The following is a 19,452-nucleotide window of genomic DNA, read 5'->3' as shown; positions in this document are numbered from 1 at the left end:
AATCAACATGCCTTTAACTTGACTGGGGAGGAATTATCAGTAGGTTAAGAAGATAATAAAAGTAACTGAAGAGACATGGTAAAAACACAGGGATGTAATTTGAGAGTTCACCGTATTTCCACTGATAATTTTTTTTTAGAAGATTTATTTATTTGAGAGAGCATGTGCAAGCAGGGGGAGGGGCAGAGGGAGAGGCAGAGAATCTCATGCAGACTCTACACTGAGCAGGGAACCTGACACAGGGCTCAATCAATCCCAGCACCCTGAGATCATGACCTGAGCCGAAATCAAGAGTCGGCTGCTTAGCCAACTGAGCCACCCAGGTGCCCCTCCGCTGACAATTTGGGGTTTGGTTTAGGCTAAGTTCATTTCCCTACCATAGGTTCTCTTTCTAAAAATGTTCTTTATTCCTTGAAAAAATTATTCCTATAAAACATATGTTTTGTGTTGATTCTATAGGTCAGTGGTTCTTAAACTTAAGCATACATCACAATCACCTGGAGGACCTATTAGAACAAAAATTACCTGGCCCACCCGTAGAACTTCTGACTCAGTTTGGGGTGGGGCCTGGGAATTGGCATTTCTAACAAGATCAGGTGATGCCTATGCTGCTTGACCAGGGACCACACTGGGAACTATTGTGGGTCATTTGTTTTTCTCCTTTCTGAATATTGCCAATAAACTCTTGGTAAAATCATTTTCTAAGCTGCATAGAGAGCTTGTCTACCTTTTAGAAGAGAGCGGCTTTTTAAATTCAGAAGCTTACAGGAAAAAATGGTGCGTTTTAAGACTTTGTGTGCAGTCCTATGAAGGCTAACATATAACTTACCTCAGTAATTCTTTTTTTTTTTTTTAAAGATTTTATTTATTTATTTGATAGAGAAAGACACAGCGAGAGAGGGAACACAAACGGGGAGTGGGAGAGGGAGAAGCAGACTCCCCGCCGAGCAGGGAGCCCGATGCGGGACTCGATCCCGGGACTCCAGGATCATGACCTGAGCCGAAGGCAGTCGCTTAACCAACTGAGCCACCCAGGCGCCCTTACCTCAGTAATTCTAACAGATTTGGACAGTATTGTCTAAAACTATTTTAAGTAAAAAGGATGTCCTTTTCCTCCTTGTTCATGTTGCTATAAAAGTGTGTATTCTAAAGGTTTGTGTAAGTTGAAATTTTAAAATGTGCTGTTCAGGGGCACCTGGGTGGCTCAGTCATTAAGCATCCGCCTTCGGCTCAGGTCATGATCCCAGGGTCCTGGGATCGAGCCCCGCATCGGGCTCCCTGCTCTGCGGGAAGCCTGCTTCTCCCTCTCCCACTCCCTCTGCTTGTGTTCCCTCTCTCGCTGTCTCTCTCTCTCTGTCAAATAAATAAAGTCTTAAAAAAAAATAAATGTGCTGTTTAATTTTTCAGGTAAGTAATATTACAATGGGAAAACCCAACCAAGGCAGGCAATTAATGATGATGGCTTCGGTAGCAGCCTGGTTCCACCAAGGGACCAAATAAGGACAATTCAGGGAGTCACAGTTGTTTGGCATTTCTAGAATGATCACAATTCAATTAATTTTTATCTTGCCTAGTTCCAAACATTTTCACTTTGTAATGGCTCAGGGTAGCTGGAAAGGAAAAGCAGGTGGGAGTGGAGGATGGCTTTATTTTTCTGGACAAAATCTTAACTGACATTAAGAGATTTGTGGTAAGATTACTGATAGCCGTTGATGCGGTATTGGGCGGAGTTGTCTGTAAACTAATTTAAACTGCCCAGGAGTACTAAAGGTGGTTGACCCCTTAGTTCCTGTGGTTTTCTTGGTACCCTACTCTTCTAAGAATCAGAAAGAAGTTACTCAGTTAACTTGTTAAAGATTGTGAAAGCATAATGAGAAGAGCAGACTGTTTTTTAACTTGCATCTAGTATTACATATTACCTTGATTTCCCAATATTTTCTTCCTACATGGATGGACATATACCTACAACACATACTTACACTTGCACGCATATATATGTAAATACAGAATCAAAAAGAAGTCTTTCCTGGTAACAGTTTAATATGGTATTTTCCAGTTTGAAGGAAAAATGCAATGCCTTGCCCTTTTGTGGGGAGGGGAACATTTTACTGATTAGAATTCGAGAAGAAACTTTTGAAGCCTAGCCATCAAGGCCGGAAATGATCTTGGGAGATCATTTGAAATTTAGAAAGTGCTCATTATTGATCCACATATATAAAACAGTATCTGGTGGAATAGGTAGAAACTGCAGTGAAATTTATAAGAGTGACTTATCTTTGACTTAAAAACAAAAAAGCAAGATTTTTTTTTTTTTGAGCCTGGTCCTGATTTTGTGGTTTGATTTTAAATTCTAGTCAGCTCTGTCTTGAGGCAAGTATACTACAGAAAATTAAATTAACTGAGCTATATATTTCAATACTTTTGGGATTTCAGAGATGCTGCCTATGGAAGTTGCAATTTCTACATTACACTTCTCGACTGTTTTCACGCAGTAAAGAAGGTAAGTGATTCGTAGGATGCGCCCAGTGTTGAGTTGGAAAACTACAGTTCCCAGGAAGTCTAGACCTTCCACAAAGATCTTCCAAGATGTGTATGATGTCAGTGATACCCCATTTCCCCACTAATGTTAGAATGATGCCAAACCAGAAAAGTTTTTCTGAATCTGAGTGTTTCTCTGAATGAGTTGGGAGAAAAGCCACTTGAACAACAGAGGACAATAAGAGATAGTTACATAATTAGGAGCTAAATCCAGACTTGCTTTGAGTGTGTTGTGATTTCAAAGAAAAAGTAAATAGATTACTGGTTTCCAAGTTCTCTTTGATTCGTGTATTTTATGTGTCCAAGCAATATCCACCAATCCTAATTACAACGGACATTTCTAGAACACAATAACTGATAACAAACACTTCGTTTTGTATCTTCAAGCATTCAATTTTTAGTTCAACAGAAGAATTTGTATAGCCCATTAGTTTGTTACTAGGTTTCATATAAGACTAAGTAGGGCACCACTGCTTTGTCAAGGCTATTTAAAAATAGCTCCTGTGTTTTATAACCAGGGCTGCCTGCTGTCTTTGACTCCTAGGGACACCTTTCATGTCATGGTCCCCTGGAGTTCTGTGACGCAGCAGACTCTGGTTATAACACTCACTCCTCAGGTATGTGTCTTGAATGTCAGGGCAGCACAAGAAACAAGAATTGCAAATCAATTGTCCATGGATCAAATAGGCCTTCAACAACATCTCAAGTTTTATGTGACTTGTATTTTCAGAGGCAAAAGGAACCTGGGTTTACTTTCTTGTGTAATGAAACACGGTGGCTTTCTGAGAATTTTGAGAACTAAGTTGTATACAAATTCAGAGATTAACTAGTATACCTTTTGCCTAGTATTAGGCAACAAGGTATGGAACTTAATGTTTTTTGGGGTTTGAGTCCAGTGACTGATGGAACTGGTCGGGTTTGTTGCCATAGGCTTTGAGGCAGCTCCATCAGGCCTCAGGTTAGGCAGGTAACGGGCAGAAGGAGTGCTCAAGAGATGGAGGGAGAGCAAATGTAAACGAACCCCTTCCAATTGCAGTTACAGTTCCTGCCAGATGGGCCCCTAGGAACTGTTAATGTAGGCAGGCATACTTGTCCTGATCCTAGGGCTCCCTTCTGTCCTTTAAAAGGAGAGGTGAAAAACTTAGAGAGCCTTAGAAATGGTCAACTATAACATTCTATAGAGGTTTCCATTGTTATTTCTCAGCTTAGGTTTTTTTTTTTTTTAATCAGATATTACATCCAAAGTCTAATTAATTAGCAGGAACTATAGGCCAAGATTGCTTTTCTCACTCTATAATTTTATTCGGCAGCTTCTGATTTTCAGTTTAAACATTTTTTTGTTGGTAGCTGATTTGGAATATTACTACATATATAAAACATAAATATAATTGTGACTTAATATTAATGAGGCTTCTAATAGGCTCTCCTTATGAATAGAAATTGCCTATAAACTACATTTTACTGTATCATTCTGTTAGGAACATCTCTATTTCAAATGGCATGATATATATTGAGTGTTTTGAATTCAAAGAAATATAATTCATCATGGTCTTGGAATTAGAATTTAAATAGCTATATTTTTAAAAATGGGGCTTTTTGTTTGGTATTGTAGCCTTATTTTTCATTCGTATTTCAGAAGGTTAAATTTTGAAAGCTGAGTTTACAGAGTCACCCCTTATGAACCAAGAATACCTTGCTGATCAAGAATTCTTATGCACAGAGATGGAAAGTACAGCATAGAGAATGTAGTCAGTAGTAGTATATAATAACATTGTATGGTGACCGATGGTGACTACATTTATTGTGGTGAGCACTGAGTAATGTATAGAATTGTCAAATCATTATGTTGGACACCTGAAACTAATAAAACATTGTATGTCAACTGTACTTCAATAAAAAAAAAATTCTTGCTTACATACTGCTTGGCTCGAGGATCATCGAGCAGGGACAGTGCTTCTCTGGGGCCACCAGCTCATCTTTGTCTCAGAAAGTAGATACTCTACTTATTTTGCTTAGTATGATCTGCCCACTGCAACTCAGAGTGAGGCCACAGAACAGAAATCATACGGTTTTACTTTTTATTGAAAGAAGAATTTTCTCAAAATTTTGAATTTTGTAGTATCAGGAACATTTAATCTTTTAATTCAAACTCAAAAGAATTTGAAAGTGAAAATATTTACAAAGTGGTGGGATTTGCTTAAGATAAGCTAACCTACAGTTTCTTCTTTTTTTAAATTTATTTAGGGATCATTGCTTGGGCATTATATTTGAAGGCTGAGTGGTGTTCATCTACTAAATTTAGTAGGATTACTTTGAAAACTTGGTTATTTAGCTCTGCATGGATAGGATGACTGATGAAGGAAAGTTAAAAAAAATCAAATCTCATTAAAATAAATACTGTTAAAACTAATTTTCCAGATAATGGAAACACTTAAAACACATAATCCACCATCTTTGAAAACTAGTCAGTGGAACAAAATCTAAATATAATAATATTCTTTTGGGGTACCTCCTGAAGTTTTTAGTTAGGAAATTAGATTGGAAATTGTTTTCTTATTTACATCTTTATTCTTAAAAGCTTTCCTTTGGATTTTAGGCAATGCAGTATGACTTCCTTAATTTCAACTCATTTAACCTTGATGAATATGAACACTATGAAGTAAGTTTTCAAGGATATCACTTTTAACTCCTTTATTCATGTTTTGCTTACAGAGATAATATTCTTGTTTTTTAAAGAAGTGAACAATTTAGATGTGTATAGAGTAAAAAAAATTTCAAGTCTTTATCCTCTTACCCCCAGTTCTGCAGTTCCAGTTCTTGGTGGTGATTTCTGCATTTGATGCATCTTCTCAGAATGCATGAATGTGCTTATGGGCATTTTTCTTTAATTTTTTTTTTTTTTTTTAGTATTGATGGTTTTCATATAGTGAGCAAATGAGGAAATCATAAAACCCTTAGCATAGGATCTGATGAGATGAATAAATAATCATCATACATCTAATTACCTCTGGAAAATAGGTTTTTATTATAACCTTTTGTTTGTATGAAGTCAAGACACTATTGGTTGCAAGTTACAGAAAGTAAATAGAAATGGCTTAAATAAAAAAGGAAACTTTATTGACTTACATAAATGAAAAGTCCAGGAGCAGGTGTAACTTCATGCATGACCAGATTAATGTACTCCAGTACTTACCAGAAATTGGGCTTAAGCTCCCCAGTAGTGATAGAGATGGCAACCAGCAGCTTTGATTTATTCGCTCAGCAAACTCATCAGGAAAGACCCACAGGTTCCTTATTGGCCTGCCTTAGATGTGTCCCCAGCCCTAAACCAGACTGTGGTTCTGATGAGGGTGGTTGGTGGGTGGGCCATCTCGGTAGTTGGAGTGGAGTGCTGGGATCAGCCTTATCAAGCCACACAGACAAGGAGAGAGAGAAGAAAGTCCAGGAAGGCAAAGCAATAGATGTCCTCTACATTTTCGAATGTAGTGTATTTGTTTTTTAAAGAATAAGTAATTTGGTTCTCCCATTCTACCCTTTAAAGAGTAAGATGCTATGCTAACAGTCTCCCCCAAGAATACCTGCGGAATCCTGTCTTTTTGTCCTACTCTGGTTGTCTTGAGCAGACATTCTCACTCATAGTGGAGGGATTCCACAGACAGCACCTCATGCAGCAGTATCTGGAATCCTCGGATAACTGTCCTTTCACAATCGATTGCTAGAGTAACTATTATTTTAAACTGTTAGGTAAAACTGAACTGTTTTAGTAGGTACGATTAGTCACTACTGTGACGTACAAAGATCTAAAGCATAGGTCAAGATTGATTCATTTGGCTGACCATTTCTTCTCTGTAATAGGAGTACATTTCTGAAGTACAATGTACATTTAATTTGCATCTTAAACTAGTAAATATAACTTAATACCATTATTTTTGTGCTTGTCCTCATAAAATTAAACTAAAATAAAATGTACTTTCTCTTTTTAGGCAACTAAAACTAGTAAGAATGCCAGTTGGTGTCCTTCAGTGGAGCAGAGTGATGTCTTTATATGTTACTAAGGAGTAATATAGGTGCTAATTAGTTTCCCTCTCACTAATGCAGAAATTGCAATGTTGCGGAGAGTAGCAGGGTTGCCCACAAAAGCTGTTTACTTTCAGTGAAATTGCATTGAGACACAAGGAACTGTTTAGGTAGCTACAGACCATGGGTCTGTATTTAAAATTTTGGATTAGTGTCTTTTATTGATTCCATGATGCCCATTTTTTCCCATTTTAACTTCTCGGAATTCAGGATCCATCTTAAAATCTGTGATGTCTGCGATTCAATGAAATCTAATCACAGGATTCTCATTAAAAACTCCAGATTTCTGGTTTCTTTTCAAAATTGGAATATCTGGGCAGGTTCTCATTCCTACTTAGGCCTTTTAGTATGGAACATGGTCTCATTAATTTCCCTTCACTGATAATTAAGTCAAGTAAATTGGATTTGGATTTCCTGACTGGCCAGCAGATATTCAGGCAGCAGTTTATTTCTTCCTTGTTCTTGGGTGCACATATGTTATGTATACCCCAGTTGTAAAGCTAATTGATCTTGTTTTTATTGCTAGTTCTCTCCTTCTCCACTATCAAGTGTCTTCTACTTCCTGCTTAAGACTTTGTATATCCATTTCTATTATTGTTAAAGTTTAGCTATATTTATCTTACAATAATTGTTATGGTAACTTAGTTGAAAGGACTTAACAGGAAGTAAAGTGTTTTAAATTTCAGTCTATATTCATGTTTTTTCCTAGAGATCTACTGTGATCTTACTGTACTTGTAATTTCAAATTTCCTGGTGCAGATTTCTCATTGACCCTCTTACTAAATAGCTAACAAAATGATGGAAGTGTGTCTCTCTAGAAGTAAGGTGTAAATATGGAGAAATCAAGAATTTTGTTTTTTTCCCTTTGTTGAAGGAGTCAAGATTGCTCATATTGGAAGCCAGTTAGTCATTCAGGAAAATAGGGAAGTTTCTGGATTCCCTCACAGTAAAAAAACTTTGCTTTCTTATTAAGTAGCAGCAACCATATGAGAATTTACGTGGATAAAATAACCAAAATACTTAGGTATATTTTAGGTAGCAGCAGTCAGCTCTATTTTCCAAAGGCTGACTACCCTAGAAAACAAATACTGTTTTAAGAACAGTGATTAGGACCAGGGGAAGTTAACTAACTCTTCCCTGGGAATATTAATAGGAGGCTAAATTTTAGTTTCCTGTCTCCTGGTCATTTATAAACAGTTTTTGTGCTAAAGAAAATGGATTTGAAGTCCTTCAGACACTCAGTATTGAGAAGGGATGGGGACAGGAGATGAAGTCTAAAAATGAATTGTACTGATCTTCCATTTGCAGAAAGCAGAAAATGGAGATTTAAATTGGATAATACCAGACCGATTTATTGCCTTCTGTGGACCTCATTCAAGAACCAGACTTGAAAGTGGTATGTGAAACTAGGGAACCTAGTACAGTTTTGTTATTAAAAGAAGTATCCATCCTATATTTTTCCTTTGAAAGAGTCCAAAGAGTTAAACCACGCTTGTCTGTCTTAATTATTTAAATATACTTGGTCATTTTAGTACATCATTCTGCCTGGCTTTTAACTTCTTAAATTACTGCTTTTCGGGTGCCTGGGTGGCTCAGTTGGTTAAGCGACTGCCTTCGGCTCAGGTCATGATCCTGGAGTCCCGGGATCGAGTCCCGCATCGGGCTCCCTGCTCAGCAGGGAGTCTGCTTCTCACTCTGACCCTCACCCCTCTCATGCTCTCTCTCTCTATCTCATTCTCTCTCTCAAATAAATAAATAAAATCTTTGAAAAAAAAAAATACTGCTTTTCCAGTTATAATCAAATTGGTGTTCAATCCTAGTCCAGATACTCTTTCCACCCATTTACAGGTGAAATTGTTACCCATTGTTTTTTTTTTTCTGCACTTGACAGCATCTGGTGAATTTCTCTATGTAGGGTACCACCAACATTCTCCAGAGGCTTATATTCCATATTTTAAGAATCACAACGTTACTACCATTATTCGTCTGAATAAAAGGATGTATGATGCCAAACGCTTTACGAAGGCTGGTTTCGATCACTACGATCTTTTCTTCGCGGATGGCAGCACCCCTACTGATGCCATTGTCAAAGAATTTCTGGATATTTGTGAAAATGCAGAGGGCACTATTGCAGTACATTGTAAAGGTATGTTTGCAAGGCTGGTTAAAGAATGGTGGACATGCATGTATGTATGTTTAGAGACACACCATGCCCATTTAGATTATATGCCAGGACACATGAAGCATCCTTTCTTGTTGTTTTTTGTAAGTTGCTTTTTTCTTAAAACCACTTTATTGAGGTATGATTGACATGAAAAAGCTGTGCCTATACAGAATGCTTTTAAAACCCTAATTTCATATGAAAAGTACAATCTAAGTTGTATTCATTGGTAACCCTACAAAACCTTAATCACACTGAAATGCATTCATTTAGGGGTGCCAGGGTGGCTCAGTTGGTTAAGCGTCCAACTCTTGGTTTCGGCTCAGGTTGTGATCTCAGGGTCGTGAGATCGAGTCACTTGTCAGGCTCGTGCTCAGCAGGGAGTCTGCTTGAGATTCTCTCCCTCTCCCTCTGCCTCTCCTCCTGCTTTCTCACATGTGCGCTTTCTCTCTGTCTCCCTAAAATAAGTGAATAAAATCTTAAAAGAAAAAAAGATATGCATTCATTTATTCCTCAAATACCTATTCAGGGCCTTTTGTTTGATATGTTCTAAAATATGTCAGTGAGCAGAGCAGACTCTGAGAGTTTGTCTTTGTGGAGCTTATATTCTAACAAGTTGCTATGTTTTCAGCAGCTAAAGCAGTGCTTTGGCACTTAATAAGTATTTATTGAATGAATGATTGTGTACTAATAATTGTATGATGTACTAGGGTTTATTTAACTTCTCCCACATTTAATAATGGAAAAAAGCAACCAGATAGAGGATCAGTAAGGAAATAGGAAATAGAGGATTTGAACAACACGTTAATAAACCAACTAGAGGGCGCCTGGGTGGCTCAGTTGGTCGAGCGTCTGCCTTCGGCTCAGGTCATGGTCCCGGGGTCCCGGGATCGAGTCCCGCATCGGGCTCTCTGCTCAGCGGGGAGTCTGCTTCTCCCTCTGACCCTCCTCCCTCTCCTGCTCTCTGTCTCTCATTCTCTCTCTCTTAAATAAATAAATAAAATCTTAAAAATAAATAAATAAATAAATAAATAAATAAACCAACTAGAAATAAGAGACACACTCAGAACACTGCCCCCCAACAAGGGAATACATATTTGTCTCGAGTACACAGAGGCCATGGTGGTAATGGCTGCACAGCAATGAATTGGTTAATGCCACTGAAATGTACCCTTAAAATGGTTAAAATGATCTCCAGACTCCGACCATAAAGAAGCCTAGATTTTTGAATTACTGGGCAAAGAATTTGAAACAGCTGATTTAAAAATGCACAGTGAGCTAAAAGGAAACAGAAATAAAACCAGGAAAATGATGCATGAACAAAAATGGTAAACTTTATGTCATGTATATTTTACCACAATTTAAAAGAATAAATAAATCTAACACTGGTTATAATTTTTTAAATTATAATAAGCAGTTGAGGTTATTCTCACCCTCATTCAGGGTGGTTCTGCGCCCCCCAGCAGACATTTGGCAATGTCTGAAGACATTTTTTTCGTTTTCACAAACTGGTGGGAGGATGCTACTGGTCTCTGGTGGGAAGAGACCAGTGATGCTCTTAAATAGCCCACAGGGCACAGGACAGCACTCACGCCGGCCCCAAATGTTAATAGTGCTGAGGTTGAGAAACCCTGAGGTTGACTGGTGGCCAGTTAAAAACCTGAAGAGGATTTGATATGACTGGATCTTTGTTTTGGAAGAAAACTGATGGCCGTGTAAAGCTTGGATTTTAGGGAGTATTAATTTGCTTGGGGGACCACAGCAGAGTACCACAGACTGTGTGGCTTAAACAAAAATTACTGTTTCACAGTTTCAGAGGCTAGAAATCTAAGATGAAGACGCTGGTAAGGTTGATTTCTGGTGAGGCGTCTTCCTGGATTGCAGGCAGCTGCCTTCTTTTTGTCCTCTGTATACACTCAACTCCTGATGTGCCTTCCTCTTCTGCTAAGGACACTAGTCCTATTGGATTTGGGGCTTTCCCCACGTGACCTTATTTAACCTTAATTACCTCCATAAGGCCTTTTTCCCAGAGATAGTCACAGTGGGAGTTACGACTTCAACGTGGATTTTTGGAGAGGCAGGGAGCAGCGGACACAGTTCAGTCCATAACATTGTGTTCTCTGGTTACCCAATATTTCCTGTCCTCGTATGACAGCCCATCCCAGCAGCCTCCAAAGACTTAATCCATTCCAAAATCAGTTCCAGGTCCGAAGTCTCATCTAAATATCCTCTAAGATAATGGATGACACTACAGGTACAATTCTTCCTAAGACAGAATTCTTCCCCAGCTGTGAACTGTGGAACCTGGCAAGTGAAGCGTGTCTAGAATACAATAGTGGGACACCCACAGAGTAGGCGTTCCCATTCCAAATGAGAGAAATCAGGAAGAAGAAAGGTCTGAACGGTCCCAAGCAACTCCAAAACCTGGCAAGGCAAATGCTAATAGATCTTAAGGCTCAGAATGGATGATCTGGTTCATTCCCTGTCACGCAGGCCCACATGGGTAGCAGCCGTGCCCCTGAGGTTGTGGGCAGGAGCAGCCTGGCCCACGCACCACAGAGCTGGCCCTACCGTTTGAAACCCAGGACTAGACAGCCTTGTCCCCGGGCTTACGGTGGCAGTGGCAGCCTTGTTGGTCCCTTGGGGTTATGCTTCCCTTTTCTTGAAGGATGAGGGGCATGTTTCCAGTGAGATATTTCTATTAGTCCTATTAGAATCCCAGAAACTTTCAGGTTTCAGGCTTTCAGGCCTTCCTTTATTTCATCCTGTGTGTATCTCCATGAGTTCAGACTGGCAGTGTGTCTGCTTGGTATAATCAGTCCCAACACTGTTTTTGGCTTCTGCTGAGATGGCTGATTAGATCCATAGGTAATCCCTTTATGGAGTGGATCATTGACCATACCCTTAGTGTTCTTTCCAGAACATACTTTCTCACTGTTTGCAATATGGATAGGCCTAGAATTTTCTAAATGTTTAGTTTCTGTTTTGCTTAACGATTCCTTCTTCAGTTTATCTGTCTTCCTCACGTTTTACTATCATAAGGAGAAACCAGGCTGTACTTCAATACTTTGCTTATAAAGCTCCTTTGCTAAATATCCAAGGTTGTCACTCACAAGTTCTACCTTCCATAAAGCACTAAAACAATTTAGTCAGGTTTTTTTTTTTTCTTCCATTTTCTAACAAGGATTGCCTTTCTTCTGGTTTCCAATAACATATTCTTCATTCCCATCTGAGTCAGAATCAGAATCACCATTAACACCCATATTCCTTACCAACAGCCCCTTCAAGGCGGTCTAAGTTTTTTCTAACATTGTGCCTTAAAACTTCCAGACTTCTACAGTTCCAATTCCAGAGCTCCTTCCCATTTTTATATATGTTAAAGTAGCACACCATTTCGCAATACCAAAATCTGTCTTAAGTCAGGGTTTTCCAGAGAAATTAGAACCAATGGGATGTAGATATAAAGAGATGTATTATAAAGAACTGGCTCGTGAATATGGAGGCTGACAGGTACAAAATCTGTCATGTGAGTTGGCAGGCTAGAGACCTAGGAGAGCCAATGGTGCAGCTTAAATCTGAAAGCAGGCTGTTGGAGAATTCTCTCTAGCTTGGGGAAGCCAGTCTTGTTGTTCTCTTCAGACCCCCACCCACATTATGGAGGGTAATCTGCTTAGTCACAGATCTAAATATCAGTCTCCTCCAAATACACCTGCCAGGCTGACATACAAAATTAACCATCACAGGAGGTAAAGATCATAGTGTAGATGAGAGTAAAGGAGGACAGCAGGAATAGAGTTAAAAAAGAAACCCATGTGAAAATGGGAATAAAAGTAGAGTAGAAAAAACTATTGGATGAGGGGAAAAATGTAAAAGTTTAAGCCCATGAGTTTGGAAAGATGGTGGTACCGTTAACGGAAAACCCAGAGTAGAAAACAGTGCACTTACTGAGAATCATTGCTTCGAAAAAGTGATTTTCACTGTTGACCACTCTCTGGGGGATGTTAGTGATCTCCATGTCCAGGCTGTATCCCATACCAATTAAATCAGAATTCTGGCGGTGAGACCCAGTATTTTTTAACACTCTTCAGGAGATTACTGTGTGCATCCAAACTTGAGAACCACTGTTGAGGGACGCAGAATCATGGGAAGCCTTCTAAAACATTGTACCTACCCAACACAGTTCTGGAGTCCATGAGACCAGGTCCCTTTGGCTTGTTTCTTTCTCTAGCTGGCCTTGGACGAACAGGCACTCTGATAGCTTGCTACATCATGAAGCATTACAGGATGACAGCAGCTGAGACCATCGCTTGGGTCAGAATCTGCAGGCCTGGCTCAGTGATCGGACCACAGCAACAATTTTTGGTGATGTAAGTAGACAGAGAACTTTCGTAATTCCTCAGGGAACACATGGGTCTGGAAAATGATGGGAAGTAGGATTTTTCTTAGTCTCCAGTAACAACAGATAGTCTGTAGGAGAGAGTCGTTTGCATGTGTCTTTCTGAAAAAGCTGTATTTTGATGTTATTTAAATGCTCTAGGAAACAGGCAAGCCTCTGGTTGGACGGTGACTATTTTCGTCAAAAGTTAAGGGGTCAGGAGAATGGAAAACACAGAGCAGCTGTCTCAAAACTCCTCTTGGCTGTTGATGACATTTCAATCAATGGGGTCGAGAATCAAGACAAGCAAGAACCCGAACTGGTAATCGAACCATCCCCATCACGCTGTTGCCATTGTTTTCACTGCTGTTGAGGACCTTATAGGGCATGGGGAAAATTGTAGATAAAAATAATAAAGCACATTTTGAGGGATTATCGTCACATATTTTTTTTTTAATACTTATAGCCCACTCTAGGAACTTTTTACTCAGAATAGTTAAAATAAGGTCATATGTTCATAAAACTAAAATTGTTTGTTTACTCACTAGGCACTGGAAAAAAGAGGTATGTGAAGTAAGCTCTTTAGATGGACCTAGTGACGCTTCCCTGTGGGCCCCGTTGCCCCACCTTCCCATTTTGCAGCAGCTGATTTAGGGAACCAGTTGTTCTCAAATGGAAAACTTTAAAGAATCAGAGTTTAGGGGGTAGTGGTACCATAGTGACTGGTGGTAAGTGGATCGTGAAATTGTAAAAAGAATGTTTTCATTATTGAAAACCCATTATGCCTCCTCACAGTCGGTATGTTTTATAACAAGAGTGCTGGTGGGTTCTGTGTCTGTAAAGTCAACATGTGGTTGTCTTGAAATGCAACCTGTAGCTTTATTTTGAAAGCAGCAAAGTTTTTTAGAGTTCAGCAGTTTATTTGTATGTGTCTATATGGATAAATGTAGCTGCTATGCTTTACTCCCTTAATAAGTCCAACTTAAGTCACTAGCTCAGTGTTTCTTTACTTACACAGTACAGTGATGATGACGAAATCCATGGAGTGACACAAGGTGATAGACTGCGGGCCCTGAAAAGCAGAAGACAGTCAAAACCAAACGCTATTCCCCTCACGTGAGTCTGGTTTCCTTTGTGTGGTTGCTGTTATTTAATATGTATATGAAGTCCTTCATGAGCATTTTTTTCCTGTACGTTTTTCTCCATGGTCACATGCCCATTATGCCACTTCGCAATGGTTATTTACATTATTTAGAATCGAGGGGTGTTGCCCAGGAAGCTCTTGGCTGTCCTTTATCTCCGTCTTCTGTTGTAACCTCACCGGCCTGTACATAGGAAAGCAGTATTGGGAATGCTTTTTCTCCATGGATAAGCACCACGTGACATCCTCAGGAGAGTGGCAGCAGAGGTAAACCACAGAATAACACATTTGTCCATCGTTACTGAAATTGTGAATGTCCTTAAATTCACTACCATATTATAGACAGTTTGTTTGGATATGGTAGAATTTAATCAGTGATGACATGTGGCTTACTGTCCTATTATTTTAGGGCAATAATGAACTAGATTAAATAATAATTTTGTATTAATTTTTTGTTTGAGGAGTTACTCAAGTTACAGAAGAAGGTTTAGTATGGGGATAGGAAGTTTTATAGTTAGTATGTGTATGCCCACCTGTACTTGATTATGTAAGTGCTAGTTGGGATTCAACCTCATGGAACATCTAGGATCATTAGAAAAATATGTAGAATTTAAAGACTTGGCCATTGTACTTTTTTATAGTATATTCTTTAGTATATGCTTTCATTTATGCTGTTGGATTCCTTCCTTATAGTAACCTTCCTTTTCAATGTGGGGTACCACATTTCTGGTTATGTTTTTTTTTTCTTTTTTGGGGGTGGGGGATGGGGAGGGAGAGAGAGCATCTTAAGCAGGCTCCATGCCCAGTGTGGAGCCCAGCACAAGGCTCAGTCTCACAGCCCTGAGATCATGACCTGAGCTGAAATCAAGCATCAGACGCTTAACCGACTGAGCCGCCCAGGCACCCCTCCAGTTATGGTTTTTTCGTTTTTTTAATTTTTTTTGGTGATGGAGACATGTCATTTTGTTCAGTAATCATCTGTAATATGGTAAGGACCTAATGACATCATAAATGTTCATGGCAGAGAAGAACAGGCCTTCTTTTTAATTAACAGTGGTTCTTCACTGGCACCTCCTTGTTATCTAAAGTTCCAAAGTAGAGTTACACAGAAGGCATGTGTCTTCATGGGCCCCTGCTGTGGAACGTTCTTAAAAGACCCACGGAAAAGGATGACGTTACAAAGGGCCGTGTGAATGAGAAGTGTCAGTACGGATGATAGGCATTCACTAAGCCTTCTCAATAGTGTGGTGGTGGTGGTGCAGCACTTAACTGAGAAAGCTTTAAGAGTGGTGCATTTTATGTCCTTTATTTAACTCCAAATGCCATTTGATTTTAATTTCATAAGTCTTCATCTAAGGCCTTCATGGTTCTTTTTATTTAGAAATATTGTAGTCCCTTCAGATAATCCTTCTGAGGCCAGAGGAGGCATGATAGGGGTAGGTACTTCCCTAGAGCAGTGCTCAAACTTCACCGTGCGTTTGAGTCTCCTGGGAGCTTGTCAGAAAGCAGGTTATGGTTTTGGGCCTGGGGTGTGGTCTGTGACTGCAAGCTGCCAGGTATCGCACGCACTGCTGGTCCGGGGCTTTGAGTCACAAGCCCTAGGAAATGGGTGATTTGTGGGTTGCTTTTAGTTGTGCCCAGGTTTTTTGTTTTGTTTTTATGAATCTGCAGCATCAGTTTATTTCTCAAAAGCTTCTGATGAAAAGTCAAGTTGGGAGTTGTGATGGGAATTCTGCTTAGTCAAAAGTTCCTGTTATAAATAGGGCTTATAGGAAATTTCCTTCAGCAACTCTGAGTCTGCTACCTTGTGAATATGTGTTCCAGAGAGTTCACGTCACTTGCTGCCCTTTTCTACAGATGAGACGATAAAGGTCTCTTTCATAGCTGATGAGGTTTGTGGCAATATAAAATAAAACAATGAATGAAGCCTAAAATTCGAAATATTGTTGGAAACCAGAAGGCGACAGTAGATGTGATCACATTCACCTTGGTGTGTGAGGTGTCCCAGGGTGAAAGCTGAGTGGTCAGTGATGGCTGAAGGAGAGACCAGCCTCTGCTATCACTTATTACGGAGTTACACCCCACCTTACCCCCAGAAGGACATTGGCCTTTTTCTCTGAAGCATTTGGCGTAAGTTCTCAACCAAGGAAAATGGTGAAAGTTAAAAAAAGTAATAAAGCAAAGTTAAAAAAAAATAAAGCACTAGTTCAAGATCCCTTTAGTTGTAATTGTAATCTTAAAACCAGTAGAATAGCTCCCAAGCTGTCCCCCTCCCATACACAAAATTAAACTTTTAGGCCACACTTTTAAAGGAAAAAACAAAATGCTAAAATCCTTTTAAGCTCATAAGTGTAAAAACCTTGGGGAATTTTAGATTACTCTGGGTAGATTTCCCTCCCTCCTCCTCTACAACATTTTACTTATCCCTTCCTCTGCTTTTTCAGACCCTCCTTGCTGTTGGAATCCTCTCTTTTGCTCTTATGTGTAGTTCTTCTGGCCCTAGAAGAAGAGGTCAGTTGGGGATTGCCTTTCCTTCCCAAGTGGTGGTATTATTTTAGGAATAAAAGAGAGAGAGAGTTTTCAATAGCAGCTTGGGTTGAGAAATTTAAGTTCAGTCCCCACCTCCTGATGTTGACCCCTCTATCACTGTGGGTAACCTATTTTGCTTCACTATTGGTCCTTAGCCGAATGAGAAGACTTATAAGAAGGAAAGTTAGTGAAAAATATGTAAGTACTGGTGATTCTTAAGAGCAAGTTTATACTACTCAAAATAGCATTCCAATTATTGTTTCCTATTTTACAAACAGTATTTGGGGGAGAGTTAAAGTTGTTAGATACTGTAAGGTAGTGCTTTTCTCAGAGAGTCTGACTGATCCCGACTATCACGAAGACAGTAAATGGCTTTATTTATCCCGACTATCATGAAGACAGTAAATGATGTAGCACCGTGATGGCAAATATATTACTGTCTGTGCTAAAATAGATTTGGTAGATTTTATAACTTCATCCATGCTGCCTGGCTTTCTGCATACTGATCATTTCTGCTAGGTTTGTTAGGGTTAAATGAAATGGTGCATGAAGAGTCAAGGGTTCCCTACCTGGGAATAAGGTGAAAATACAGATCTAATTTGCTTTAAATCTCCCTGAACAGCACAGATGGATGGGTGTGCTCTCATCATTGGAAAATAATTCTTATGCCGTAAGCTTTCGTAGAAGAACAATGAAAAATCTGTGACGGAGACACTTGGATATTCAGACCATTCTGCCTTTAAGATCACTGTTAAATCAGTAACTGCAAATGAAACTTGGGGTGGATAGAGAGTCCTCTAGTGTTCCTGGGCCAGTTATTCTATTCTATTCTGTCTAAATACTAAGCCCCTGTAATCTTAACATATATTAGTAGATTTTTGTTTTTGTAGAACTAGTAAATGAGCTGGTGCCAGGTGTAACTTGCAGGGTGAGGTTAAATTTGATTTCAGGTCCATCCGTAGTGTGGTCCCTTGTCGTTAGATACCATATAGGGTACCTGTTCAGTGACTAAGATGACAAGGACACCGATAAAGATCACATAGTAAGCAAGACCAGTCATTTATGACTCGATCAGCACAGTACTTGCACAAAGCAAATGCTCAATAGAGCCTTTTATGTTTGGTCACAGATGTGTCCTAGTGACCATTTGGAAGTAGCTGGACAGAGTCACCACTCTTCAGACTGAGATTTTCTTCTTCACTGCCAAAAACGAGACCACTGGATTAGGAAATACTGAACTGAAAGCCAAGTTTGGCCACAAGAGGGAAATGAATAAGGAAAACAACTGAGGAAATTTATCTAATGTTGATATGTAGGGGAGATTTTCCCCATTTTGTGTTGCCCAGGGTTCAGTGTGCTTCTCTAGTCCTTATTTTCAGAGTATGCAGTTTGCCTTAACTCCTAGATGATCCGGTGTGGGACTGCGTTGAAATGAGATCAGTTCTGCTATGCTGTGTTCATTCATAATTGTGCCTCCAGTGAATCACTGTTAATGATCAGTCCAGGGTTTCTTGTTTGGCTGGTTTTCTCTCCTTTTCCTCTGATTTGGTTTAGTTTTCTGTGTGTGCATATCTTGTGCTTTTTGAAGAATTTCAATCCTGTAACTACAACTCTGGTTTCTGTATCATACAATTAAGTTAACTTGGGGCAGTTATCCAGCTAGAGATTGGGTCTAATCTTTCGTTACCAAATAGTAAATCAATTTAAAACTGAAGATAGCATTTTCTCCCCAACATAAAATGGCAAAACTCCATCCTTGTTTCCCACCCCTTTGTATCTATCACAGGGTGTCTAAAATTCACACGTGGCTTTATTTATTTATTATTTTATTTATTTTGGCTTCCCAATTTGAACATCTGTTCTTTCCCCTTCACCCCTTTCCAGATGTTCCCTAGCTGTGCTGACCTCTGCACTGTGTAGTGTTGTCATCTGGTGGATTGTTTGTGACTACATTCTTCCCATCCTGCTATTCTGTCTTGATGGTTTCAGAACACAGTAGCCGTCGGGACCCTTTGACCAATAGCTGCTGTGTAAGTGTCCCCTTCTATTTATGTGGTCACCTCTGGTGGACAGAGTGTTTCTCATGGTGCATGTTTTTCTCACTGTCAGCTCTCCTAGCTTTGTTGGTTTGCCTCTTTTCAAAGATTCTTTTTCTGAAACTTCTCAATTAATGGGATGGTGGTGGCGGAAGGTCTTCCCTGATCCTTTCCTATAGGGATATTAAAAATAATAAGTTTTGTTTTTAAATTGTGCTTACTCTTAATGCATTTTTTGAAATAACAATTTATAAAGTCACTGAAATAGTTTCTTTTCCCTATCAAAAATAGTTCAGGATAATTGGGGTGGTTTTCTTTCAGTCAGTTTCCTCTAATTTTCCAGAGTAAATATCTTCAGCATATCTTTTTCAATCTAGCAAAAAAGAATTTGCCCGGGGTGCCTGGGTGGCTCAGTCAGTTAAGCATCTGCCTTCGGCTCAGGTCATGGTCCCAGGGTCCTGGGATCAAGCCCCACATCGGGCTCTCTGCTCAGTGGGGAGCCTGCTTCTCCCTCTCCCTCTGCCTGCCGCTCCCCCTGCTTGTGCTCTCACTCTCTCTCTCTCTGTAAAATAAATAAATAAAATCTTAAAAAAAA

General features: G+C 39.5%; 1 protein-coding gene across 11 annotated transcripts in view; it reads left to right on the top strand.

The window, feature by feature from the left end:
* Positions 1 to 19,452, top strand: part of CDC14B (cell division cycle 14B) — a 112,769-nt gene that overhangs the window by 80,230 nt on the left and 13,087 nt on the right. For 5 of the 11 annotated variants that reach the window (XR_006792116.3, XM_045882379.3, XM_045882374.3 and 2 more), the window contains exons 6-12: positions 2,434 to 2,500; positions 5,135 to 5,197; positions 7,924 to 8,011; positions 8,507 to 8,761; positions 13,005 to 13,143; positions 13,314 to 13,473; positions 14,170 to 14,267. Coding sequence is in view for 10 of the 11 variants with exons in the window: in XM_045882379.3 (XP_045738335.1) it covers positions 2,434 to 2,500; positions 5,135 to 5,197; positions 7,924 to 8,011; positions 8,507 to 8,761; positions 13,005 to 13,143; positions 13,314 to 13,473; positions 14,170 to 14,267 (870 nt within the window). In the remaining variant the exon portion in view is untranslated. Of the gene's footprint in view, positions 1 to 2,433; positions 2,501 to 5,134; positions 5,198 to 7,923; positions 8,012 to 8,506; positions 8,762 to 13,004; positions 13,144 to 13,313; positions 13,474 to 14,169; positions 14,268 to 18,705; positions 18,852 to 19,452 lie in introns of all 11 variants that reach the window. The other 6 variants (XM_045882375.3, XM_045882373.3, XM_045882380.3 and 3 more) reach the window with 3 other exon arrangements.

Source organism: Mirounga angustirostris, unplaced genomic scaffold (genome assembly GCF_029215605.1).
Source record: "Mirounga angustirostris isolate CCGP_5_RB_7025 unplaced genomic scaffold, mMirAng1.0.hap1 SCAF_15, whole genome shotgun sequence".
Lineage (NCBI taxonomy): Eukaryota > Metazoa > Chordata > Mammalia > Carnivora > Phocidae > Mirounga > Mirounga angustirostris.
Note: the sequence above shows the minus strand (reverse complement) of the source record. Positions and strands in the feature narration are given on the sequence as shown.